Below are 27,467 nucleotides of genomic sequence, written 5' to 3'. Positions count from 1 at the left end.
CAGGTTTCCTACATTTCTCATTGAGCCCCACCTACTAAACATACATCTAATGAAATTTCTGAAATAGGCTTTATTAGCAAAAGTTGTGGTCAATTGAATTTTGGGAACCAAGACTTGTTGGTTATGATGCAAATACAAAGTAATTTGGAGACAATGAATGAATGAAGGTGGACACCATGATTCATGCACACACATGCATAACTGCTCCCCGAACTCTAATTCTGTTCTTCAGCTACGCACACAAGGGAAGGCTGCACTTTGCCTTTACTTTCTGTAGATGATCTTTGCTGAATGCATCCCTTAATCGGTCTTTGAAATTCTCCCCAGCAAAGTAGTAAAGAAAGGGATTGAAGCAGCTATTGGTGGCAGCCAAGGCCAGTGTGATGACCATGGCCTTGTGTAACTTGTCTCCACATGAATCTGCATTCCATGTGACCAAGTGGAGGGTCCGCAGTGCATGGTAAGGCAGGAAACAGAGGAGGAAGATGATCATGGCAATGATGATGGTGATCAACGCCTTCCTGTGAGAAGCCCGAAGACCCGATTCTGGAATCTCCACCTTTAACAAGACCCGGATGATCAGTAGGTAGCAGATGGTGAGTATGATAAACGGAAACAGGAAGCCGGCCACTAATGCAATGTGGTTCATGATCAGTAGCTTATTAAACTTTTGGGAATTCAGCTCCAGGCACGATATAATGTCGTTCTTCTTCTCATAGCCATTATTCAGAAGCATCGCTGAGGAAGCCATGATAAAAACCCATATGATCCCACAGAGGACCCAGGCACTCCTGACACTGGTGACATGGAGCAATTGGAAGGGGTGGACAGTGGCCAGGAAACGCACAACACTCAGCACAGTTAGGAAATAAATGCTAGTGTACATGTTGACATATAAGGAATAAGACATAATTCTGCAGGCCACATCCCCAAATATCCAGTTGGACCCTCTGATATAATAGTCAGCCCTAAAGGGCAGGGTGCTTATGAACAGGAAATCTGAAATGGCCAGGTTGAGCATGAAAACATTCACAGATGTGGACTTCTTGTAAGTCTGCAGGAAGACATATATGGAAAAGCCATTTCCCAAGGCTCCCCAGACAAATATTACCAGGTATATGATGGGGTAAAATTCCTTCTTGAAGTTTTCTATGGTGCAGTTCCTGTCACTATCATTGCTGAGGGCCTTAGTTGATTCCATTTCTGATATGGAGTTGGACAGAGGAAAGGACATGCGTTTTCTCTCTATAGTGGGTTAAAAAGAAATAAACACAAAAATTACTTTGTTCAACTCCATTTTTCTTCCTGATCATTGGTCAAACATTTGCAGCATTCATTGTCTCTTGGAGAGAAACAGATTCCTCTGACGCCCTCTTCTGATCTCTGCAGGCATCAGGCATACTCACAGTAGACCTACAGACATGCAGGCAAAACAGCCATACCATAAAATAAAAATATATAAGTCTTTTTTAAAAGAATGGCTAAGTAAAGTTCTCCAAGAAGGAAGTGATAAGTGAAAAAGTAACCTTAGAATATCAGGAAAAAGGAAGGCCATGATGAGCAAAGAATGCACAGACAGCAGCTTCCTTTGCTTTTTCAAGTTTAAGCTACATTTGATGCTTGAAACAAAAACCATAACACTGTCTGATATGGTTTTAAATGGATGTAGAAGAGTTTTTGATCAGTGTATTCTACAGGAAGGGAAATAAAGATATATGAAGGGGGTTGGGATTCTCTGCCCATTTGAACTGGCAACAATTTGCTAAGAGATTGTGATAAGAATATTTACATGATGTAATAACATAAACTAAAAAAAACTATACAGAAATATATACTAAGACTCTAAAGATGAATTAAAATGAAACTTTAAAGGGTTCAGGTAAACATTGTGAAGGCAGGAAAAACAAGTAATATAAACAGAAAAAAAAGGGGATTCATAACCCCAGCATATTGATAAGTACACTATATCAATGGTCTAAATATACAAGTAAAAAGATGGATTGGAAGATTGAAATGTGAAAACAAAAGACCTGTCTAGATACTGCCTTCAAGAAACTCACCTCAGATAGTAATATTGACAGGTAGAAAGATAAAGAAAACAAAAATAAGTTATTCAAATCAAACCAAATCAGAAATGGCTCCAGATTTAAGAGGGAAAAAAATTACCAGAAAATAGAAAATAAAGGAATATTCTGTACTGGAAAAATAACTTCTCCACTGTGAAGACACACAAGTTCTAATGGGATGCACCAAGCCACAGAGCTATAAATATGTGAAGCAAAACCAACAGAATTGGGGGGGGGACCCACAGTTACATTAGTGACCTTAAGACCCTCCCCCCAACCCCCCAAACCCTGATAGAAAGCAGGTAGGCAAAGAAAACTGAGAAACTAAAAGCATCTAAGCCAACAGATGGAACTGGAGTCTACAGAACAGTTCATTCAACAGGAGCAGAATATACTCTCTTCTCAAGGACCCACAGAACGTATGCATCATCCCCACAATTGCCCTACCTACAGTCACATCTTTGTTTTGTGACCCACTGATTTTAACCAGGATCTTTGTGTGACCACTAGTTTGAAATAATCCATGGAAACCTGACGGCTGCACAGCTGAAGACCGCAGTCTACCTCACCTCTAAAATCCATCGGTAGACCATTATTCAGCAGAGAGAGGTAGGGCTATGAGCCCCTGTAGAATCTATGGCTGGCTGTTGACAAAGCCAGTCTCATATAGGCCCCATGCAGCCAATCACAGCTGCTGTGAGCTGGGCTTTCCAGTGGCTTTGCCGTGACCAGAAGACAGTACTTTGTAGCCCTTCCCCTTTTCTTCCTGCTTTTACATTGCCCCATCCCCTGCCTTCCCTCCTCTTCTAGCTCCCCTCCGAGCTTCTGGGGATGCTCCAGTATCCTATTTGGGGCTGAGTACTCAGCTGTCACCTGTTCTCAGCACCTTGGATAGCCATGGATCCCTGTTTTTACTGCAGAGAGAAGCTTCTCTGAGTAAGGATGAGATTAGCATCTCTCTGTCTAGCTCAGGTTGCTGGTAGAGTAGCAGAAATGTGCCAAACATTTTTAAAACGCCAGTTATTTGAATGTATGTGTACATCTAGATATACAAACATAAAGGCATATTAATAAAAGATCTGTTGTACATTGTTATACAAATAATATGCAAAACAAGTAGAATTAGAATTTGGGTCTCTATGTAAAATAATTCTTATTTTATGCCCATAAGTAATGTTTGTCAATAAAATATTGTTATTTTTGTCTTCTTTAGTGTGCTTTTAAGTCATTTTTGGAAAGACCCCCTGCTTTCCCAAAAAGTCAAAGTTAAGCTCCTAGCAACTATTGTGAATTGTGATTTTACAATGTTGCCAATAATTGTTTCTTGACTCTAGATAGGTAGGACTTACATCTTGTCTCTTGAACAACTATTCTTGACTCTTACTTTCCCAAATTCAGGCCCCCAAACCAGAATAAGAAGGCCATCATATGTCTTTTCGAGCTCCAACTGTCTTCAGGTTGTTCCAAGGGGCCTCTAATAGATGGTCGCCTTCATCCTGTGACAAGAAAGACAACATGGATAGTCAGGTTTCTAAATAGTCTTTGAATTTCAAGTAATTTAATACTAATATGAGCTCTCTTTTGCCTATTGAACTTAGTCATAAAAAGCTGATAAATGAAAATGAAAGTTGACTTTTTCTCATAATTAACTGTATATAAGTAAAATATGTTAATAAAAATATATTTCAAGGGTCATACTGTTGTTTTAGGTTTTGAAAAGCATGCTTATTGGGTGGAGAAAGAGTTCACATGGCCCCAATCCCTAGCTAACAGTTATTAGCACTTGACGGACGAAAGGAAGGGGGCTAAGTTTTCTTCCTAGGCTCCCCCTAAGTTGCCCAAACTCCAACAAATGGCCTTACATGTATGTGCTGACTGTACATGTATGTGCTGACTCAGTGGACTATAAAGGAAACCAAAGGTATGAAGTTGGGAGGGAGGTGAAGGCCTTCTGGGAGGAGCTGGGGAGGAATATGGAGTGAATATGATCAACATACATTGTATATGTTTACCAAATCCTCAAAGAATAGATAATTAAAATTAAATACTAAAAAATTAGTAGAAGCACGTTTATGCCTAAACAACAAACTTATTGTAACAGTTATGTACCAAGAGATTTTTTTCTTTTAAGAGTCTAGGCTCACAACATCACTTTTCTTTTCAGCCATGTAAAGTCTGAACAAGCCAACAAGGCGTCAACTAAACTACAAGAGAAATATTAGAGATCTGTTATGTATTTTGGTCTTTCCTTAGGTCTAGTGGCCCCTGTGTGCCTGTCTTGGCTAAGAGTCATATCCGCTGCAGCAGGGCATTTAGAAGCTTTAAGCCAACCCAACTGAGTTAGCTCTAGGACCCACAACTAAACTTAGTAATTTCCCTGCTGCTTTTATTGATAGGGGAGGGGAACTCAGTCACCCCTCCTTTGCAGCTTTCTTGACTTCCCTCCATGCATTGCTGTAACACTCTACGATCATGCACCCTCATGCTTAGAAAAACATGTCCATGATCGGGTACCTCTGTTAGGAAATCACCATACACTCTATAGACCTTCTAATATCTTCTCAGATACTCCTGCCTTAATTTTTGTGTGTAACTGGTTCATAAGTGAAAAGAGAAACTAGAAATTGCTAAGATTATATTGTCACTGACTTGAATTTACTCTTGGAATCTAAATTTCTTCTAGAAACAAAATGTTTGGATGGCTGAATAAATTGGCCTCAGCTAGACCTGCCAGCTGAGAAAAGATAAAAGATATTTATGCTGATATAAAGCGTACGAATTTTGATGAATCCATAATTTCAAAATGTTTCGAAATGAGATCCTTTAGGTTAAAATGGGCCATGTATCTAATCCCAGATTTAGAAGGCTAAACCGGGATAATTTCAAGTTTGAGGTCAACGTGGGCCACATAGTAAGATACTAGAAAAGGGGGGGGGGGACCAGGGGGGGAAGGAAGCTCTCTGGACACTCTAAGAACCTCTGTAAAACAGTAAATGAATTGAAGAGCCATGAGGTAATTTGCTATTATTGAAGGAACTATAATAAAAGTTACATTTGGCAAAACTGATTCTGGATACTCCCACTACAACAGTTAGCAGTGATGTTAGGCCAGGATTGATGGGGTAGTTTAAAGACTTGCCAAAAATACCCCCATGCATGCCCTGACTACAGCAACACCTCCCTCTGTGGACAGTTATGAGAGCAGACCATGGACAGCCAGAGCCTTGAGATCTTCTGAGGCAGATGGATCTCTGTGAGTACTGAGCTAGTTACAGGACAGCCAGGGCTACACAGAGAAATCTTGTTTCAAAAAACAAACAAAACAAAAAGAGGATTGGACTTGTGGCTCAATGGTAGAGTGCCTGCCTAGCATGCAGGATGTCTTGGGTTTGATTCCCCAGTATGGTAAAAGGAAAAAAGAGAGAGAGAGAGAAACTAAAACTCTCAACCTGCAGCTGTCTCCTGATGAAGTGGTTTTAATGAAAATGGCCCCCACAGGCCCATAGTGTATTAGGAGGTTTGGCTTTGTTGGAGTAGGTGTGGCTGTGTTGGAGGTGTGTCACTGGTGGTGGGGTGGGCTTTGAAGGCTCAGAAGCCAGGTCCAGTGGCTCATTCTCTCTTCCTGCTGCCAGATATAGACTTTTCAGCCCCTCTCCAGCAGCATGTTGGCCTACACACTGCCATGCTTTCCACCATGATGACAGTGGACTAAACCTCTGAACTGTAAGCCAGCCCCAGTTAAATGTCTTCCTTTATAAGAGTTGTCATGGTCATGGTGTCTCTTCACAGCAACAGACAACTGACTAAGACACCTGCCAGGAACCTTCTCCTGGAGAAGTAACTAATCATCTCCCTCTGAGTTCCTAAGAGGGACTTACTTGGGGGTTGCTTCCAATCCTGGGTTCTATTCTTTTATTCCCCAATGAAGGACTACGGGAAACTGGTGCCCTCAAAAGACTCCCCAGGGCAGCTTCTGTATAATTTGCTTGATAGACATCTGGTCTTCTGAAAATGACATCAGAGAAACACTCATGAACCTCCAGGGAAAAGACTTCAGGGGAACCATGAGAAACAAACCCAGCTGAAAGACTCCAATAGTTTAACCTTGCATCATATTACTCAACAAAAATGGCACTTGTAGCCAAATACTAAGTATGTGTTATTTAAAGAATCCCTACCCTGAATGTTTGTGGGAGTTCCCTGGTTGCTGGGTTTCAGAAGTAGGCAGCCTCTGCTGTAAGCTGTGGGACAGCCATTGATTGTAGAAATAGATAGCTTCACACACACGACATTAACAAAACACGTGTTCTGATCTCCGTCAGTCACTCCATGACCGACCTGTCCATTATTGACTTGTGGCCACCTCTATTACCAGATTCAATATCACTTCTCTCCCTCTCTCATTCTGAGCCAATTTTGGTCTTTTGCTGCTCAGCTAATTTCTTTGTAATTTTTTTTTTAAACATAGACCATAAATACTGTTCTGAATTTAACTGATTGCTCACAAAGCTAAATAACTCTCAGGAGAAAGAGCATTCCAAAAATAAATTTTATTTCCATATCCCACTGATGCTTAAGTTTCCATTGCATAATTAATTACAGACATCAGTCTTTTAGTTTTTAAAATTACATTTATTTATTGTATGTGTGTGCAAGTGTGCAGTCACAAATGAGGACATGTGCAAGTACTTACACATACACACACACTCACACAGGGATGTCATACTGTGTGTACAAATCAGAGGACATTTTGAGGGACTTTGTTCTGTCCTTCTACAGTGTGGGTCCTGGGGATTGAACTCAGGTCCTCAGACTTGGCTTCAAGCGCTTTTACCAACTGAGCCATATTACCAGCCACAGACACCATCTTATAAACATCATACATTGACTTCACATCACCAACGCACATCTGCCAAAGTCTTTACACCATATCAGAAGAACCTAATCTTTAGAAATGAAAACAAACAAAAAAATCCATCCTCTACCAGGTAAAAAAATAGTCATTTCATTTCAACAATTACCCCCACAAAGCTCATTCCTGTCATAATCAGTAACTGTTAAATGCCCCTAATAATACAGTCTTCCCCACTGGGACAGTCAATTGACACACAAGACCTTGTCCTGTGAGTTAGAGAAGTTCAGATGTTCTAAGTACTACCCCTTCTGTGAACCTCTATCCCCAAAGGATTGAAAGAAACCTCAAAAAAAAAAAAAAAAAAAAAAAAAAGCAAACACAGGATACTTGAACAAACGGCTGGCGGAAGACCCGGGCCCTCTACATTATTATGATATGAGTAGCAGTGAGCACAGCCAGTGTGACAGAATTGGGATGATCATCTAAAGCTTGGGTCTGACCCCAGAAAAAGGCTTTTGTTCCTCTTTTCAATTTGAATTCATGAAGCAGGGCTGTCACAAGTAATCACATTAACCTTAGCGATTTCTTAACTAGAGTAAAAATTTCTGGCTGCACCTGCATAAATACCACAGAGCAATCCCTGGGTGTGAAAAGTTCCACTGGACACACACACACACACACACACACACACACACACACACACACACACACACACGGACTTGAGGACTGTATACTCATTGTCTGGGTACTAGTTTTCCTGTTTCCAGAATCTATTACAGAACCAATGACCGTGTTTACTTCTGCCAACTCTTGTCTCCTTTTAACTCCATTCCCAAATGACCTCACAGCAGCACAAAGCCTGTAACAATTCCCTTCTAAGGCTTTCTTCCCGAGACACTCATTTTCCAGTTGTTTAAATGTCAGATCTTGAAGATGGAAGCACCCCTCCCACAATTAAGAGATTCACAAAGTAGAAATAAAAAGATTTCCTTACGTACAGGTCCTGGCAGGTACAGAGCTTGCCTGGAAGCTACACACACCCAAGTCAGAAGGTCCAGGTAGGGAGAGAGACAGGAACTCACAGAGGAATGACTTTATTGGGGCCAGGCTTCCCACTGGGGAGCTATGGGAAGCAGACACAAGATCCAGAAGTAGTACTATATATCTTCACAGTGCATGTGGAGCGCAGTGGCCAGTGAGGACAGCCAAGGAGGATGGATTAGCTATTCAACAGGAAGCTATCACTAGGCGGTGGGAGGATATGGCCACCATGTGGACTGCAGCCATCTGGATCAATCACCCTGAGGACCTCTGGGTGAGGGGCTAGAACCAGAAGCCTGCAAGAGTGACTGAGTCCTGATTCTGGTATGAAAAAATTAAATATGTGCATTTATTTTTATTAGTTTAATTATTGGGGGGGGATAATAGGTGTGTGCACATGAGTGCCCAAAGAGCCCAGAGGTATCAGATCACCTGAAGCTGGAGTTACTAGCAGTCAGGAGTTACCTAACATGGATGCTGGGAACCTAACTGATTCTCTACAAAAACAGTACGTCTTCTCAACCATCTCTCTAGCCCTTCCAATTGAATTTAAAATATATGCTTAGGCAACATAAAATTATAAGAATCCAGCACACCAATAATGTGCACTCTCTCTCAGTACAAATCCACTGACCCAGCTTTGTTCAATTATAGGCATTTTCATAATGACTTTTGACTGGATGGCATTGGCCCTGAGAGTCCACATAATAATCCAAAGCATAAGAAACAGACAGGAAAGCACTAGTTTAAGCTACTCAGAGATATAGAAACTAATTTCAGATGCAGCAGGAATGCTCTCCAATTTTCCTTCAGACACTCACGTAAAAATATGACTCACAGAAATAGTTGTTTATTATTTTTAAAGGCACGTGATATACTTGGAATAAATTATCTTTATGAAACTCATCACTATATGCAATGAAGAAACACAAATAAAATAATTTAAGTCCTAAGAAAACTATCTGGTATGAATATATTGTGTTAGTTAGGGTTACTATTGCTGTGAAGAGACACCATGACCATGGCAACTCTTATAAAGGAAAATATTTAATTGGGGTGGCTTGATTACAGTTCGGAGGTTCAGTCCATTATCATCATGGCAGAACATGGCAGCATGCAGGCAGACATGGTGCTGCAGAAGGAGCTGAGAGTCCTGCATCTTTCAGGCAACAAGAAGTGACACTAGCAGTTTGAGCATAGGAGATCTCAGAGTCCACCTACACCGTGACACACTTCCACACCTCCTAATAGTGCCACTCCCTATCAACTTATGGGAGCCAATTACTTCAAACTACCATAAATATAATGTAAAACAAATTGTTTTTGTTTGTTTGTTTCTGAACTTCCCAAAGCACTTTTGACAGAACATGAATCCCATGAGATCCTTTGTTAAAGGAAAGGCCATGGTCAAATCAGCCTGAGAAATATAGCAATCTCTAGTCACCCTTTCTTTTGGGAATTCATGATGCTCCACAGGGCCCTGTAAAAGCAGAAGCCTGGTTTAAGCAGAGTTTCTCTCCTTCCGTTTCGTTTTGTTTTTCCCATGAAATATTTTTTGGAACATTGACACATTCTGCTGTCCCACATAACTGCTTGCATGATTGTGCAACTTATCTACATCGTGACTTTGATAGAAGAGGAAGGGCATACCACCCAGTGGTGAGACCAACCAATAAGAAAAGTAGGGAACAGGGTCTAAGTGTTTCTAAGCACTCACTGTCAGGTAAATTAGCATTTCTAAGCCTTGAGACTGCGCTGGCTTCCTAGGGTTATCTTAGCAATGTACCATAAGCTTGGTGTCTCAAAACACTAGAACTTTATTCTTATTCTCTTTTAGTCCTGGGCTACATGTCTGTACTCAAGTTGCCAACATGGCTGTGCTTTCTTCAAATACTGGAAGGAGGAATCCTTTTTATTTTATTTTATTTATTTATTTTTTGCTGTCTAGCCTCTGGTAGATACCAGCAGTCTTTGGCAATCTTTGCTTCACAGATATGTCATTCCAATCTGTGTGACCGGAGGGAGTTGTTTGTTTTTGATGTTTTTCTGATTCTTCAGATCATCCCTCTATTGGTGTCTGTGTCTCTGGCTCTTCTCTTCTTTGAGCGGCCTTGGTCATATTGGGCTCACTTCACCTAGTATTAGATTACCTTGTCCTAACTTACATTGCCTACGGTTCTATCTCCAAATAAGGTTGCATTTACAGATAAGCGGAGTTAGATATGTATGTGTGCTGCTATGCAGAGCCTAATTCACCCCACAACAGGGATCTATACTGTCTACCTCATGAAATGAGTGTAAGGAATACATAAGAGACAGAAAGAATGTGCTGCAGATGACTCTTGGCCCTTGGTGAAGGGCTCCCTTGCTGCTCCACCCCCATAAACGAATGTAGAAATGAACTAGCTTCAATCCCTGTCATCTCAGTGGTTGCAGGGATGAATTGCTCCACTTTCACGTTAGCTTGAGGTGTTGAGAGCAGATTCTCCTTGGTGTCTTTTAGAAAGGTGTACTCCATGGAAACACTGATTACTCTCAGGTTATTCTAATAAGTTTACAGGGGAAATGCTCAAAAACACTCTCAAGTCTATTCCTTCTAACCCTCCTATGCTGATATTGGAGCTGGGACTCTGTTAAAGTCAAAAGGAAAGCTAATACCTAAGAGACCAGAGAAAGGTCTAAGAAGGTAGAGACAGATTTGTATGCAATCAAGTCCTTAAACTTCTTTACAACAAAGACCTCATTCCATCTAATGTGCCATGGAGCTAGTGAGTATGAGGAGTTAGGTTAGGCCTAACAGCCCTGGCCTCTTTCCTCATAGAAATGTGCCTGGGCTTCAAGGACACAATCAATTACAGGTGCTTCAGGAAAGTACTTATCCTCAGCATAACATGGGAGCCAGCAAATATGACCATATCCAAAAGATCATCATAAAAGATGGGTCCACCAAGGAACAGAGAGGAACAGATAGATTCACCTTGACACTAGCCACAGGGACTCCTTAAACATTTAGAAAATGCAGAGACCACAAAGCAGACCTAGCACCAGACCACAATGGAAACAGAGGACTCTGGAGCAAGGAAGAAGTTTGGTCAGTACAGACATGCCATGAGTACTGAAGAGTATGCATGCAGACCAAGCCTTAGACACAGAGACTCTGGCCCGCGGTGAACATGGAGGACCATAGCCACTGGTGAATTAGGGAACAGATCTCAAGAAGAAGAAAGAAGGTTGCTTTTAGAACCATGGAGGGCACAGTGTCCTTGTACTCACAGATCAGCACTAGGGGAACCAGGAATACTAAATATTTAAGCTCACCAGAGGAGATGTATGTCTGTTTTCCACCCAAAAGGCTGATGTAGTTAATAGCCAGGCGATGGATGCTATCTGTAGGGCCAAGCCACATCTGAATCTCCCCAGACTGTTACGTTTATCCCAGACTCTTCCTCCCTAGTCCTTCATCTAGAGTATTGTTTCTCAGTCAATAGAACCCATTCTTGGGGGAGATGTCACATGTGCTTTATAGCTTGGTGCCCTCTGCACTATCTGTACGACCGAGAGCACACCAGATCCTCCCCTAGGCCTTCAGTTACAGAACCCATGTTTATGGAAGAGGTCACACGTACTTTGCCAAAGAGTTTCAGCACAGTCGTGCCTTAAGCTTTATCGTGCACATGGGATTGAGATCACTGTTACCAGAAAACCTTTCTTAAACGTTGGCTGTCTGGTGTCAGAGTCTGGAAGTGTGAACTGGCACTGGTTACTAAACCATGTTCAACCAGATTTCCTTCTTGCCTCATGTGGATTGTTGCTCTGCCATTGTGGTGTCTGCAGGGACCCCCACACAGAACCAGGGAACAAGACAGAATCAAATCAACACCACGGGTACCACTGAGTGCCACGACTGCTTTGATTCATCTGCCCGAATTGGGTGGGTTTAGAACACCACATTGCAATAGCCTTTCACTACGCTGGTAATAAAAATAAAGAGGAGAAAAATGGGTATGGGAGGATCTGCCTGACAGATGTGACTATAAAATAATCGTTGCCATCATCATCATCATCTGCACATCATCATCATCATCTGCAGCAGCCAGTCCAGTAAAATGACAGGAAGCTGAGAAACATATGAAGAGATAAATGGAAGAGAAATTGGGTAATCATTTGGCAACATAATTTCCACTGACTCTCGTGAGGTAGAGGAGGGAGAGCAGGCCCAGCTTACGCTACTGAGAGAAGAGCTCAGAACTAAGACGGAATGAAGCTGGCTCCCACAGCCCGGCTGGCAATAAAACAACAAAGAGAAACTGGACAGGGCAGCAGCAGATGGAGACGCCATATATGGGTCAGGAAAACAACCAGGCATGGTGGGTGGTCAGTTAAACATTGAGGGGGTGAGTAACTTACAGAGTTGTGGAGAATGTGCTCATAGTCCTAGAAAGCTGCAACTGCTCAGAGGCTCATGGGAGTTCTTAGAAAATCAGATTCTAAGCATTAAGTATTGTGAACTGAAACGTCCAGAAAACAAAACAAAACAAAACAAAAAAACCACAGGGCTGTTAAAGAGTCTACTCAGATAATGGGCTCCAGCGTTTGTGAGGAATTGGAACATCACAGATCGAGAGTCAAGATTATCTGGGGCTGTCTTTACTCCCTTAATATCCATTAATCGCTCACCTCTGGGTCTGACCTAATATCTTTTTGAGGATCAGGAAAAACTTTCTGGAATGCATTAACTTAGCAGCCCGCTACTTTCCACCACCCCACCCCCAGACTCTAAGAATGCCATCAGACAGCTTCTGAAGCCTACAGCAGAGATTTCCCCACGTCGTTGTATGTAACTACAGATTTGGGGTATCCCTTGAATTATGACTTCTCTTCTCTGTCTACACAAATTTCATGAAACAATTTCCTTGTTGGAATATGTTATTTGGGGAACATGAACCCATGTTGTCATCCAAATTTACCTCAAAAAACACATTGTTCCTCTAAGGTGAGATCTGTGGATTTTGTCAGCAATTTAAGAAAATTTTATTTTGATGCATTGTGACTGGAATATGGAAAAGTTTGGAGCTTCGGCTTAGAAAGGCCATGGGGTGCTAGAAGCAGAGCTTAGCGGTCCATTCAGGTGGAAGTTTAGAAGACAGCGGTGTCTGGAGACATATAGACAGCAGAAGCCCAGCTCATGAGAGTTCAGAGGGGAGCAAGGGCTGTATCAGGACCTGGACCAGGCACCTTGTGATACTTTGGCTAAGAAGTGTTGAGTTAAAGGTGATGGACTGATTATTTATTTTGCAGAGGAGATTTCAAGATGGTAGAGCATTCAGACTGGTGCTGAAGACAGGGCGGAAACTGACAGGGAAATCAGGATGGTCAGAGAAGTCTCCTGCATTGCACTGGGACAGCAGAAAGTGTTTCCTCAGAGTCAGTGTGTGTGTGTGTGTGTGTGTGTGTGTGTGTGTGTGTGTGTGCGCGCGCGCGCGCGCGCGCGCACACACATCTATATAGTACAAACATTTTTAAGATATTTTTTTTGGACTGGTTACAGACTCTTGAAAAAGAAAAAGGCCAAGTCTTTTCTTGACCAATCCAAAATAGACACAACTCTAAAACTTACTTGCCTCTAAAAAGGGGAAATTGTTGTTTTAAAATCTGCTCAGTCTTCTTAAAGGCTTACAAAAAAAAAAAAACAACATACAGTTTACAGACAAGCCCAATAAGCGTTAGATCGTTTCTCTTTTACAATGAATTTTGGACAATGATTTATCTCTGCCCCTTCAGCTCCTTCAGCTTTAAAGAGGGGAAAAATAATTTGGGGTGTACTAATTAATGATCTTCATGCTTACTTCTAAGGCAAACAGGACACTCAAAAGTAAGGAGGAATTTTTAAAGGGCAGAGACAGAAATGTGTGACTTTCATTCTGCTTTTAGTTGCCTTATAGACTTAATTTTTTAAAATCCTCTTTAGGAAAAGCAATTTCTAGGTACCTGTTACAATAAGATTCACATTTTTAACATATGGTTAACTTAAATTTGTTAAAAGGTAGAGCTGGGCTAATTCTCCATTTACAATAAGAAAGTTTTCTTAGATATTGATCCTCTCTTAGTGATATGCAGAGGAAAACTGGCTTAGAGAACATGGATTTTATGTTTTATCTTTTTACCAAATGAACAGTTAAAACCTGATGATGAGATTGAATTAAAAGCCAGACTTGCTCCAGTAAAGGCTTCACGTTTCTTCTCTTTCTTCACTGGCTGTACTTGCAGTGGAGAAATCCTATTAAAAAAAATGATTACTACCCGTGGCATTCTTGCTAAGTTAAATAATAATTATAAAAGTAATTTAGTACAGATAGTAACATCCGTTTGTAAAATGTATCCTGTTGGAGAAACTGTTCACTGTGTCATGGCCATCAGCTCTACGGGCTGGCGGTGAAGCAAACAAATGTCATGAACCATCAAAATTGACTGAGGCTTAAGTTTCCTCGACCTGAGACACGGACCATCAGTTCTTCTAAATCTATGGCTTGCACTTTGGGGAAGCCTCGATTATCTCCTTATAAAATAAATATGGATGTCTTATTAAAATGGACAGAGGAAGGCTTGGGGAGCTGTCTCAGCAGTTACTACTCTTGCAGGCGACACCTACAAGGTGACTCACAACCATCTGTAACTCCAGTTCCAGGGGATCCAAAGCCCTCTTCTGGGTACACACCAGTGCACGGACATATGAACATGTAGGCAAAACACTCATATACATAAAATGAGAAATTTCTACACACACACACCCAAAAAAGACAATGGACTGCCTAAGCCTTCTCGGCTAAAGAGTGACAGTACACACACGCTCATGAGAGACTTTTAAACATGATGTTTACAGCTTTGGTCACACCCATTACAGAGTCTTCACATGGTGAGCTCCCAGGGGACAAAGAACTAGAGGAATGACAACCAAATGCAGATGGTTTCACCAACTGGAAAAGGGACCAATTAAAGACTCAGTTCAGCATGAAGGGAAAGGCCTTAGGAGGTGATTCTAACCACTCCCTGCTTTAAAGAACTTCAGAAGACAAACGCTTGCATTGATACTTCTCATCTCCCACTTAGTGATGTCAATGAACACAGTACATAGACCCCAGAAAAACTAGATGATACTACTGATCTCAACTACATCAACAGTGCAACACTCCAGTTAATGGAATGTACGACCCCTTTAACACAGGTTCACAAGCTCTTACTTTTTATGTTTTGAATCCTTTTATATTTAGATATTTTTAAGTCATTTAAGATATCTGGAACTTTTCTTGGTATATTCCTAAGTGATAGGAACAATGCTAACCTTGGTCTTAATGAAGCTATAAATAAGGATAATACTTTTTTTTTTTTTCTGTTTCTGTTTTTTCAAGATAGGGTTTCTCTGTGTAGCCCTGGCTGTTCAGGAACTCACTCTGTAGACCAGGCTGGCCTCAAACTCACAGAGATCCACCTGCCTCTTCCTCTCAAGTGCTGGAATTAAAGGTGTGTACATTTTTATTAATCATGTTTTTGCTGTAACTAATTGCTTACCCAGACCACCTACTTTACCTAAATTTTAACTTCATATTTTAAAAGATTTTTTTCCACTGCTTTTGTTAAGGAAGTCTCTCACAAGTCATTGAAAATGTGACTACAGTAAGCGGAACAGCTCATCCTTGGTTCTGCAAATGCTGTGAAGGATTTTCTGCTGACAGAGGCTGAATCATGGAAGGCAGACCAGATCCTCTTTCTCAAGACACCTAGACATAATCTCAAGGCACCAAATGACTAACAGGAAGGTAGCTGATACACACATGTTCAGCAGAGGCAAGATTCATGAGATTTTTATCAAATTGCTCAAAACATTTTAGTATTTGAAACTGAGAAATAATTTCTGGAAATTGTCCATTTCCTATTTGTGAGCCACCGTTGACCACAAATAACTTAAATGGTGGATAAGGAAAGCCTTCCACACATTTTCCCTGAAATTCAGTAGGACAAGTCTGACTCCAGGCCCTTCCACACACCACACTGCCTGTGGAAGGAACGGCCTCCCATGCACTGCCTAGGCAATTCTGCCAGGCTCCTGTTGGAGAGATCTTGTTTAATGCCATCATCAACCAATGGATGTCACCATACCACATCCTTAGAGTGTGTGTGTACCGCACAGCAGTGGGATTTGATGGTCCAGGTGAATCTGTCATCCTCTTAGGTCTCTCCTCCTTCCTTACATGGGGTCTATTAGCTGTGGGGTTGATTCCTCCGTGGTAAGAGGCTTTTGTTTTGATAACGCCCTGCAGTTCCTAACTCTCCTCATAATTTTCTTTTTTAAATTTATCCCCAAACTTCAGAACCTAACTGGATCTTACCTCCCACAGCTACTGCACACTGAGGAGCCTCCCGATTCACAGTTCTTACAAACACTTTTTTCCTTGCTGCAAACAAATGCCTGGCAAAGAGCAACCTAGAGTGGGTAGCTGTTCTATGACCTTGAAGCACTGCCCCTAGAGATGCAGCAGGTAGAACTACTCTACCTGCCTATGACCTTGAAGTACATGTCCCTGGGGCGTGGCCTCCAGGACCCTCAAGACCTGGGATGCTTGTAGGCATCCCTCTCTCTCCTCCTGCTTTTGGATGCTGGGTCGGTCCAGGCCAAAGAACAGCATGGACCATAGCTCAGCTTTCCAAGACCCTATGATAAATCTCTCGTGCTGCAGTGAGTTTCATCCCCTAATAAATTCCTTGCCCTTTAAGCAGACTCCATGGCTTTCTCACCATAGCAACCTAAGGATGGGAGGGTTTATTTGGAGCCACCATTTAAAGGTATACAGTCCATCATAGCCAGGAAGGCATGGCAACGGGAGTACAAGGTGGCAGGTGACATTCAATCCAGTCAGGAAGCAGAGAGCAGACCAGAAGTAAAGCCCAAATGAAACGTCAATGTCTGTCCCCAGTGACCCAATTCCTTTAGCAAGACTCCAGCTATGAGCGTGTCTATGACCCTCCTGAGCAGCACCACTAGCAGAAACCAAGTGTAAGCACATGAGCCCACGGAGGACGTTTTTATATTGAACCTACAACTGGAATGTTCACAGGAGAAGGTTCTGGAAGGTCACAGAGCCAAAGCTGCATCGTACCAGCTGAGGCACCTTGAACAAGTAGTTTTTCTTCTTTGGGCCTCAGTGTCTGTATCTGCGATATTCACTACTATTATTCAATTTCAAATGTGTGACTTAGGAAAAGTGTTCAGGGACTCAAACAGGTGTGAACCAGAGAGGGCTGCAAGCAAAGCAAGAACATCCCCCACAACCACCACTATCTGGGGGTCAGGGTCAAATTGCATGGCTACACATTAACCAAGCCTCAGTCCCCCTAGCCAGAGAAAAATGTGACCAATGTCACAAGGCCTAAGTCATGTACGCTCCACTCCCATAATTATTAGGGTAACATTCACTAAACCTGCTTCCTTGAAATACAAGACCTCCTCTCTCCTCTGAAGCTTGTAAGAGTGGACACCTTGCTTTGCTGGGCAGCACTGAAGCTATGGACATCAGAATCCCACCATCCTCCTTCCTTCAGCATTACTGAATTAAGCGGGCTAGCTCAAAACTCTCTCCCACCCCCTTCCCCAAGTCTAACGTTAAGGAGGCACCTTTTTCTCAGACATCGGGACAACTATGAAAGCAAAGACAGACAGATGATGTAATGATTTTGAAACTGTGGAAGCTGTGGTCCCTGTTTCCCTCCGCAGCACAAGAGAGACAGAGAGGAAAGCACAAACTCAGGATCTGAATTCTGTCCTTTCACTTACTAGCTCTACGACCCAAGGCAGGTCATTGTATCTCTTACCTCAGTTTCTTACCAATGAAATGGGAGTCATGGTAATAATGCATACTTCATGGATTTGCTGGAAGGATACATATGAATGACACTTAGGCCAGAGCCTGTGTCTTAGAAAACACCAGAAAGAATGTGTCTGCTGTCGTTGTTCAGGCTCCCCAAAGTAGTTCCCTGTTATGCAGAGAGAATGAGGCCTTCCTCCAGGGTAGAAGATTCCACAAGCATATTCGTTTCTCCAAATTCTAGACAGCAGAGTGTGGAACTAATAACTAATATGCCCTCAAAACAAGGATGTGGCATTGAGACTCTTCCTAAGTCTAAGCTGCAAAGGTAGAGCTGAGCTGCAGAAGAAACCGAACTCATCTTGTGTTGGGCTCTGACCCCCATTCCTTGAGTAGCTGTTGCCTTGCTTGCTGACCTTGTCTTTCCTCTGCTAATTCCCTGCCAGTTTCCTTCCTCCTGAACAATTTACCGGAGGTTCCTTGTTTGTGTATCTTGCATATTGGTGTAAACAGCTAGGATGCAGCAATGTAAAACATCTGCAGCGAACTTCTGCCTTCCGGGGTTCTCCCACTGTGCTGTAAGCCTGTATTTAAGGCCTCCTCCCTCCTTCAATAAATGGCATTCTACTGAGACGAATGACCCGCTGTCTTGTCTCTGTTTTAAGCCTCAGCCCCTCGCTCAGACATGATGAATGGGTAGGAGCACAGGTGCTACAATCTTGGAAATGCAAAGCTTCATAGATTTTTCAGATTTTTTTTTCCCAAAGGGTTGAAGCAAACTAAGTTATTGGAGACAAAGCACACACACACACACACACACACACACACACACACACACACACACACAGATAAAAATAACTGTGATTGTGACAGCTTCTAAATGAGGAACTGGGCTCCCAGAGTCTGTTAGAAGGAACGAACACCCTGGCTCCATTTCCACTGTACTCAGCACCCTGGAGGATTTTGATGTCCTCGTTCTTCCATCTGTGATTCCCAGAGTGCCTCAAAGACTCCCAAAGCAGAAGCCACTCCATGGGCCACCAGACTAATGACTCTTTGCTTGCCAACTGCCATTTATGTGTACTCAATATCTGGGTCCATTGGGAAAAGGTTTGCTGGCAGCTCCATTGGAAGCCAGAACTCATTAAACAAGCATGCATGGCCCTGGCAGCCGAGAGGAGGTAGTTAGTTCTCTATGTCACATTCTCTACTTCAGAGCTCATCAGTGGCTTTGGAGGACCTTCTCATGTGATGTCCAGGCCTGAAGTTCCCCCTCAAGAGCCTGCGTGGTTTGTGGCTCATTTTTGTCTTCTTCTGGGGACAGCCACCAGTTCATTCCTCATTGGAAGCCTCAGGATCATCATGTCCTCTCCTCTTAGATGCCAAGCCAAGGGTCTACTGACTCACCCTGGCACTCGACAGAGAGATTTGGGGTGTTATTCAAGAGGTATCACAGGTTCCTTGTGTGACTTGATGCTCCTGAGGAGCAGTCTCCAAATCCATTCTGGTTTCCATCAGGGACTGCTCTGAGGGAATAGAGAATCCTTGAGGGCCAGGAGGCAGAGTAGCTTTAATACGTAATTGCTCCAACAGGCCAAAGTCCCTGTGTGGCTCCAAATGCACCAAGAAATTTCTTTCTTAAAATTGCCTCATCTAACTGTTTGCTCTGTAAGTAAAATTTCCATCCACCTTTCTCAAGAAAGGGTTCCTCAGGAATCCACCAGGATTGGTGGGAAATATTAGGTCATCTGACCTTCTTTTTCTCATCAAATTCCAAAATGATAATGCTCTAAGAAAATTCAGAAAACCCCAAAATAACTTCCGAGTTTCACCATCTTTCATATATTAGTTCTAATGACCAGGCACGTCAAATTGTATGCCATTAAGTTCCCTACTTCAAAGAGTTTCTAAAAGTCATGGCAGTTGGGTAGTTAACGTCAGTGACTTCTTCCAGCTACTGACCTAGACGTGCCTCTCAGCTTCTGTCTACCTCTCTCTGTCTTTCTCTGACCCATGAGAATGTATAGATGTCACCAGATCCTTCCTTGCCTAAGCCATGGCCTTCTTGAAACAACTGTTAGGCACAGGTTGTGTGCAGGACATAGACACGTACACCCCAGTGTGTCCATCTTCCACTAAAGGAGAACATAGTCACATGCACAGGACATCCTCTACTGCATAAAATGCACATACAGACAGAAGAGATGCCCTACATATAATGCAGATACAGACAGCAGAAGAGACACCCCCAAAGAGATGCATATTGCCAGAGCCACATTTAGGTAAAGATCCAAAAGTAGGGCCTTTGAGACGCTCAGCAGGTAAAGGCACTTGCAGCCAAGCCTGAGGACTTCTGCTGGACCTACCACGTGGGAGAAGAAAACCAACTCCCACCTGTTGGCCTTTGACTTTTGTGCACATTCTGTGGCACACACAGACACACACATACACATAAACAAAATAAATGTAAAAAAAAAAATCTAAATTTTAAAAAACCTGCATGGGTGGAAAAATACAGTGAGAATATACGTACCCCCAAAGATGATATCCCATAATCACCCTTGCACCTTGTATTGATGATACTTTAGCAATAGCTGCTCTGACAGAAAGGGAGTAGATTCAGAGGGGAGTGGAGATAGGGAGGAATGGGGGGGGTGAGAAGAAGGAGGGGAAACCATAATCAGGATGTATTGTGGGAGAAAATAATCCATATTCAATAAAAGGGAAAAATAGCTGCTCTTTTTGTTTCTTTTGCAGAATACCCCCTACCCCACCCGCATACACACACACCCTTGTTGACATCATGTTTGGCCAGTTTGTACATTTTAAGTGATTTCTCAAAAGTCTTCCTGAACACAGAAGCACCTATCAATTGCAGACACATTTTCAGATAACTACTCCCTTAAAACTAAGGTTTTGTTACAATTTCAGTCATTTGTGTGTTATTCTCAGGGATGAATGCTCCCAAATTATTACTGATCTGCAGGAAGATAGCAGGTATTAAAGCCTTACAGAAGGTCCATATCCATAAATGCGAGGGACACCCTGACTCCAAGAATGATGACAGTATTGTCTCCTTCAGCTCACCTCTCTCTCTCCACTAAATCCCCTTGTTCCTTTCTCTGCTACTTGCAAAGCTAACTTTTTCTGCCATGCGCATCCTAACCACTAACATTCAAGCACCACAGTAAATAGATACATCAGTGCACAGAAAACACATGTAGAAAGTTCTGGCCTCCTTAAACTAAGACTTAATTTTGTAAAGCTTTTTTTTTTTTTTTTAACTAAGTGTTGCCTTCTGTAAATTCTCATAGCTTTCATTAACTTTGGTTAATATCATGAGTCCACGATATCTATTAAATCAATAGATTTAATTATATTAAAAAAAAAACTCAACTTTGGGGCTGGTAAGATGGCTCAGAGATAAAGGCACTTGCCACGCCAACCTGATGACCAGGTTTGATCCCCAGAACTCATGTAGCATTAAAAGAAGAGCAGACCCCACAAAGTTGTCTTCTGGCCCTCAGACATTCACCATGACATGTGCATGCCCCTGCCAAGACACATATCACATACACACACACACACACACACACACACACACACACACACACACACAATAATACTACATTGTTGAAACCCCAACTTTCTTGTTTTCTAATCCACTTCATCGGTGCATTAAGGGAGACTGTAGTTAACCATTACTATCTGGCATCTAAGTAAGGCTGCTCACTTGCCTCAATAAGTCTGCATTGAGTCTCCCTTCCTGCTCATCTAAAGGCAGAAGATTGGCAAACACTCTCGAGGGAATGCTATGGTATACAGACTAGTTAACTGCTTAACTGGAGTGGAAAGAGAGTCGGAGAAGAGGAGGAAATGGAGGAGGAGGAGGAGGAGGAGGAGGAGGGAGAGCAGGGGAAGGGAAGGGAAGGGATGAAGGGAAGGGAAGGGAAGGGAAGGGAAGGGAAGGGAAGGGAAGGGAAGGGAAGGGAAGGGAAGGGAAAAAGGGAAGGGAAGGGAAGGGAAAGGAAAGGAAGGGAAGGGAAGAGAAGGGAAAAGAGGGGAGAAAAGGAGAGGAAACTCTCTTCTGAGTATGTACTTGGAGTCCCACCTCACAACCTAGTTATCATTTACCCAATCTTCAATTCCTGTCTACATATCATTCCTTCTGCACAACATACACACAGAGACAGAGACGGAGACAGAGGGAGAATTCTCTAAAGCCCCAGGTCTTGACTGCCTGTACCTGAGAGATTTCAGGTCTTTGCAGTTCTCCCAAAGAGTCGCAGCAGCCTCGATTCTATCCTATCACCAGGATGCCTACTGCAGTCCCTCTGGAGGCCTAGCACGTGTGACACACAAATGTGCTCAGATAAATGACCGCTGAGTCATTACTTCCTCATGTCTCTCAATAAATATCTGGGGAGAAGGGGGGATGTCAAGTTTTTTGGGGGGAGGGGGATTGTTGTTATTTTGTTTGTTTGATTGTTTTGCAATGAAATGCTGTTAGTGCTTTTCCTTATATAAAAAATTTTTCTCTAAAATTCAGATCAAAGATCTGTGAATAGGATGCAAGACAGGAGGGCTGGAATCTGGCTCATTGGTAGCATACTAGCCTAGCATGTATGAGGTCATGAGTTCAATTCCCAACACTATCAAAGGGAAGAAAAATTCTAAGGTTAAGGACAATGGGGCAGGGCCCATTGCAAAGGTTCTGATGTCAACATCTAGGAAATGATGCTGCTACACACCCAGGACAGTGAATTATCTTTCTGATTCTGTGCCAGTAAGATCCCTGACAGAGATCTGTGCCGGTTCAACGTAAGCCATTTCCAAACCTTAGAATCTGCCGAGCATCACAGTTCCTGTCAAGGCAAGAAGTGAGTTTACGGTGAAGAAACAGTTTCAACCCGATGGGAGTTTTCCTTTAGATAGTGTCAAATAGTACATTTTCTCCATGGATCAGTTAATAGAAGTTAGTACATAAAAGTCATCAGTAATGAGTATAATGTAGTCCACAGCCATTGGTGAGTTACTTTTTTTATACCTTCCCATTTTTTTCTCAATGGAGTCCATATAATGCCAAGACTCTGTCTTCAGACTCTTCATGCAGTGCAATGGACAAAGACACACATAAATCATTCCTGTACAAGGAGGGAGGTAGTCCATGCATGAACAATGCATGCATACAGTACAGTGCATTTCAAAAGGCTCTCAGCAAAAATTATCTTCCTTTGTGTTACCCAGCTTGCTGTTGCATTAAGCTAAGCTCTGAGCGGCTGCATAATCCCTTATGAGTCTTTTCTCCTATAAGCTTGCTTTCTGAGGGACCAGCATGTATCTGATGCCTGCTGTTCAGGACAAACAAGAAAAACAGAAGGGGCCTGAAGTCTGGTGTGCACAGGAGGTATTAAGTAATAACAATTCCTGAAGCGCTTCTGCAGCATAGGAAAGGGTCCCCATGATCCTTTCCCCACAATTGTGGAGGGAGGGAATTCCTCTTAGGCCCCAGGTAGACAGAGTCTGAAGAATCCCAATTTTACAAGTCTCAGCTCTGCTTTTTCTGCCACATTATTTCACCCCTCTTAAAAGCCTCATCTGCTGACGGAGCGAGAGCAAATGGAGAGGATGAGAGCGGCCCCGTCAGCATGGCGTCTGACACACTAAGTGCTTACTCCGTGCAAGCCACAGCCACGACACAACGCGTGACAGGCACAGGCAAAACTCAGAACTGAAGACAAGGCTTCTTTCTAGCCAAATGGAAAAAAGAGTTGGGCCCACTTTATCTGGAGAATGAACTGGACAGGCACAGTCAATTCTATTCAGTTCTGTTTAATTTACTTCTTGTTTTTGTTGCAAGTGTTACGTTAATTTAAAGTGGAGAAAAGATAATAAGCTGAATCATGTGTAAGTGACAGGTTTTGCCAATCAGACAAGTCTAAAGTTCTGTACATATACTTCTTTTCCTCTTTCTCCAAATACAGATAACTATCTTTAAAAAAAGAGAGCGCAAATCATAATGCTATTTTGTATCCTGCTTTTTCTTGCCACTGAGACATGGTCACCTCTTTTTTTCTAAGTGATATAATATCAATGCCATCATTTAACTATCTAATAATATACGGATGCAAAGAAAATTCATATATATATATATATATATATATATATATATATATATATATTCATAAAATAGTTATTATTGGGGATGTAAGGATGTAGCCATGTACTCTGGGCTCGCCAATTTGGTTCTACCTTGGGAAATATCCTACAATCACAGGGCTTCATTTTTGCCATCTCTCAATGAGAAATACACTCTTTATAAAGACTGTTGCATAGGTCAAATGAACAGATACATGAAAATGTGTTTCTGTATAGAAAAGAACTACATAAATGCTTATTCTCATCAAAGGTGCTGAACAGACACTCTCCTCCATGGAACGAAGACAAGAGGAAATTTGTTTGACACCCTGTTGATCAAATTAAGGTCAAGTATACCCTGTGGGGAGCCCAGAGCACAGCCAGGATGGCTTCAGCCTGTTTAGTTGTCTTTTTTCTGTCTACTCTTCCTGCAGGGAGAAACCAGAACATGGTTCTGATATGAAATCAGTCCGTTTTTTCCTTAGAGGGACATGGGATCCAGTGAAAATAATTTCTTTTGGAAAGCAGGGTAAGCCATCATCCACCTGCTCTACCTGTGGTATATTTGTGAACGCCCAGATATTAAATGTCCGTCTCTTTAATGACCTTGAAAGGTTATAAAAGAAAGGAGGTCTGGCTGCCTTGGCAGGTACTAGTACACAGTGAGCTTAAGGTTAACATATTTAGAACCTTCTAGAGCCTCTACTTCTCTAGCTCCTACCTCCTTCAAGCATTAGTGGACTGGAGCTTTCAAGTAGGTTCTAATCTCCGGAGTGGAAGTGTTGAGGTAGACAACAGAGATTTCTAAAATTCTTGTATGTCCCACAAAATCAGCTCTATAACTTAGATTACTTACAGAGTTAAAGAGAGACTTGCCTTCAATTGTATCTTGTTTCGCCATTGATATCACACTCAGGGATGTGTTAGAGACAAAGTATTTCAAACAACTTATTTTTTTTTAAACTGACCACTCATTAATATCACCTGGGAAGTAATAGCAATCCAAACACATTAAAGACTGCTTAATACCAGACAATCAGTTTTTGGCTATTTGAGGGCTTGCATCATGAGATGCAAGCTGAAAAAGACTATGGGTGCTCCGAAGCGAAATGATTCCAAGTGCACAGCCCTGCATTCATATTCACTTTTGCTCTGCCTCTGAACAAAAGCACTGAAATAGACCTTCTCAAATATAATCCCTCTACCAAAAGCAAGACTTGGAGTAGAAAAAAATCTTATGGAATAAAATATACGCAAAATGGAAAAATTCTATATGGTCCCAAAGAGGGAAATTTTTAATGCCTTATATGGCAATTTGCAATTATGATTGCACAGAATTCATGGCAGTGTGGATAAAGCACAAGCTTTAATAAAAGGAAGGAATATAAATTTGTTCATATTTTATAGATACAACTATGAAAGGAAGCTAAAATCATATGTGCAAACAACAAAAAAAAAAGAAGAAGAAGAAGAAGAAGAAGAAGAAGAAGAAGAAGAAGAAGAAGAAGAAGAAGAAGAAGAAGAAGAAGAAAATACTCCCCAACTACCAATCAAGTCTATCTTGTGGTTTTCTTCTTCCTTCTACAATTTTTGTACTTTTTTTAAGTCTAAAACATATATGCTAGAACAAACACTAATAGTTGAGCAAATTAAGCTTACTTTCCATATGCCATTCCTCTAGGAACCATCAAAGCACAATTCTCAGTAACAAATCGACCAACCAGACAACCTACCTGTGTGTCTGCCTTCAGCTGCCCTGCGGTCTGTCTGTCTCTGCCCTCCCTCCTGGCTTTCTCCCCATAGAAGGCAACTTGCTTGTTCATTTAAAGCAAAAGTGAAACAGCAAACTATGTTTTATGAACAGTGTCAGCCAATAGCAGAAAAAGAAGGAACTTGGGTCAGCAGGTCCTCAGCTTTGTGGCGGGACCGTGGGAATGGGTGCTGGCTTCCTTCTCCCAAAGGCAGAGAATTTCCAGTTAGTAGCTGTCTTACCAAGTCACCCAGGAATTGCCCTCCTCTAATGACTGTTTTTTGTTGGGGGTTTTCTTTTTCTTCTTCTTTTTTTTTTTTTTTTAAATCATATGTGATGGGCAGAGAGCTGGGGGGGGGAGGGCAGTTAAGTGGCTCTTATTTCTCTGAAAGGGTTTCTGTTTCCATGACAAGCCCATCAACACCGCTTTTTACATTCCACACTGTAAAATACTTTCGATAAAAACACTTTCATCACCCTCTCCCTGGCTTCCTCATGCACTCGGGCAAAAGCCTTACTCATGCTGCTAAAAAGTCTCTCTAAAGGTCATGGATGGTCCCATTGCTCACATCATGTGTTCCCCTTTTCCTTTCCCTCTTGCTTGAACTGTTAACTGTGCAAACTCTCTCCACAGGTTCTCAGTCCACCTGGCTCTTTCCCCAACTTTCAGCCTGATTCCCCTCTGCCTCCCTGTGCTTGAATGAGAAATGCCCCCCAAAGGCTCAGGTATTTGAACTCTGGTCCCCAGTCGGTGGTGCTGTTTGGGGAGGTGGTGTAGCCTTGCAGAGGAATCATGCTCCCCCTCCCGTGGTGGAGTCTGAGAGTATATAGCCTCACTACAATTCCAATTTGCTCTCTCTACCTCAGGCTTGCTTTTAAAGATGTGATCGCTCAGCTTCCTGCTCTGGCTGCCTGCTGCGGCACCTCCCAAGTCAGATGCACTTGCACTCTCTAGAGTCATAAACCCCAGCAAACTCCTTCTTCCTGAAGTTGCCTTTGGTAAATGGTATTATATTATAGAAACAGAATAGTAACTAATACGCCTCCTTTTCAGATTCTTCCGTTCCTACTAATTTGCCAGGTTTGAGCTTTTCCTAAAGATTTGTCTTGTGATCTCTTTGTTTGCTCTTCTCTTGCCTATGTATAACTTATCCTCAGACAAGACAAAATTTAATATGGCCCAGGGTCTTTATTTGTCTCCCCAAGTCTTACTAACCCCCCATCTTCCCCATCCATGTCAATGGCACCACAGTAAGCCCCCAGTTAATCCAACCAAAAAGTCAGAAGTCACTCAGTGCTCTTCTGTCTCCCACTCCCTACACTCAGTGCATTCCATTGTCCTACCTGCGAAATATTTCCAGTATCCCAACCCTGTTCAAACCCTTCTCGTTTTGTGAATGGCCAGCTATAGAAATGGGCTACGACTATAGCCCAGTTGCGAAGTGTTTGCTTGGCATGTGCAAGGCCCTGGGTGTGATTCCACAAAGTAGAAAGAAGAAATAGAAAAGCAAAAGAAGGGAAAGAAAGTGCAGCTACATTGGCAAATAAAGGATTGTTAATACACCTTTCAAAATTGGGAGGAAGTAAAATTATGTTTGTAACTTACATCATCTTGTAGATAGACACAAAATACAGAACGTGTTCAAACTAATAACCCAACAGAATAAGGTTGTGGGACACTAACGTCAACACACAGAGCAGCTGCATTTCTATACGTTAGTGAATGACCAATCCAAAAAGGAAGCATTTCACTAATAAAG

General features: G+C 42.2%; 1 protein-coding gene across 2 annotated transcripts; it reads right to left on the bottom strand.

The window, feature by feature from the left end:
* Nucleotides 1–50: 50 nt before the first annotated feature.
* On the bottom strand, nt 51–25,847 carry Cysltr2 (cysteinyl leukotriene receptor 2). Of its 2 annotated transcripts, XM_028877633.2 has the most exons (4): nt 25,691–25,847; nt 5,945–6,071; nt 3,416–3,562; nt 51–1,245 (listed from the first exon to the last, which is right to left on the bottom strand). In XM_028877633.2, exon 4 carries the CDS (start codon nt 1,232–1,234, stop codon nt 233–235), a length of 1,002 nt encoding a protein of 333 aa, XP_028733466.1. In that variant the 5' UTR covers nt 1,235–1,245; nt 3,416–3,562; nt 5,945–6,071; nt 25,691–25,847; the 3' UTR covers nt 51–232. The 2 variants fall into 2 exon arrangements, with proteins under 2 accessions (XP_028733466.1, XP_028733467.1); XM_028877634.2 differs by lacking the exon at nt 5,945–6,071.
* Between the last annotated feature and the right edge of the window lie 1,620 nt (nt 25,848–27,467).

The sequence above is a fragment of the Peromyscus leucopus genome, chromosome 9, assembly GCF_004664715.2.
Source record: "Peromyscus leucopus breed LL Stock chromosome 9, UCI_PerLeu_2.1, whole genome shotgun sequence".
Taxonomy (NCBI): Eukaryota; Metazoa; Chordata; class Mammalia; order Rodentia; family Cricetidae; genus Peromyscus; species Peromyscus leucopus.
Note: the sequence above shows the minus strand (reverse complement) of the source record. Positions and strands in the feature narration are given on the sequence as shown.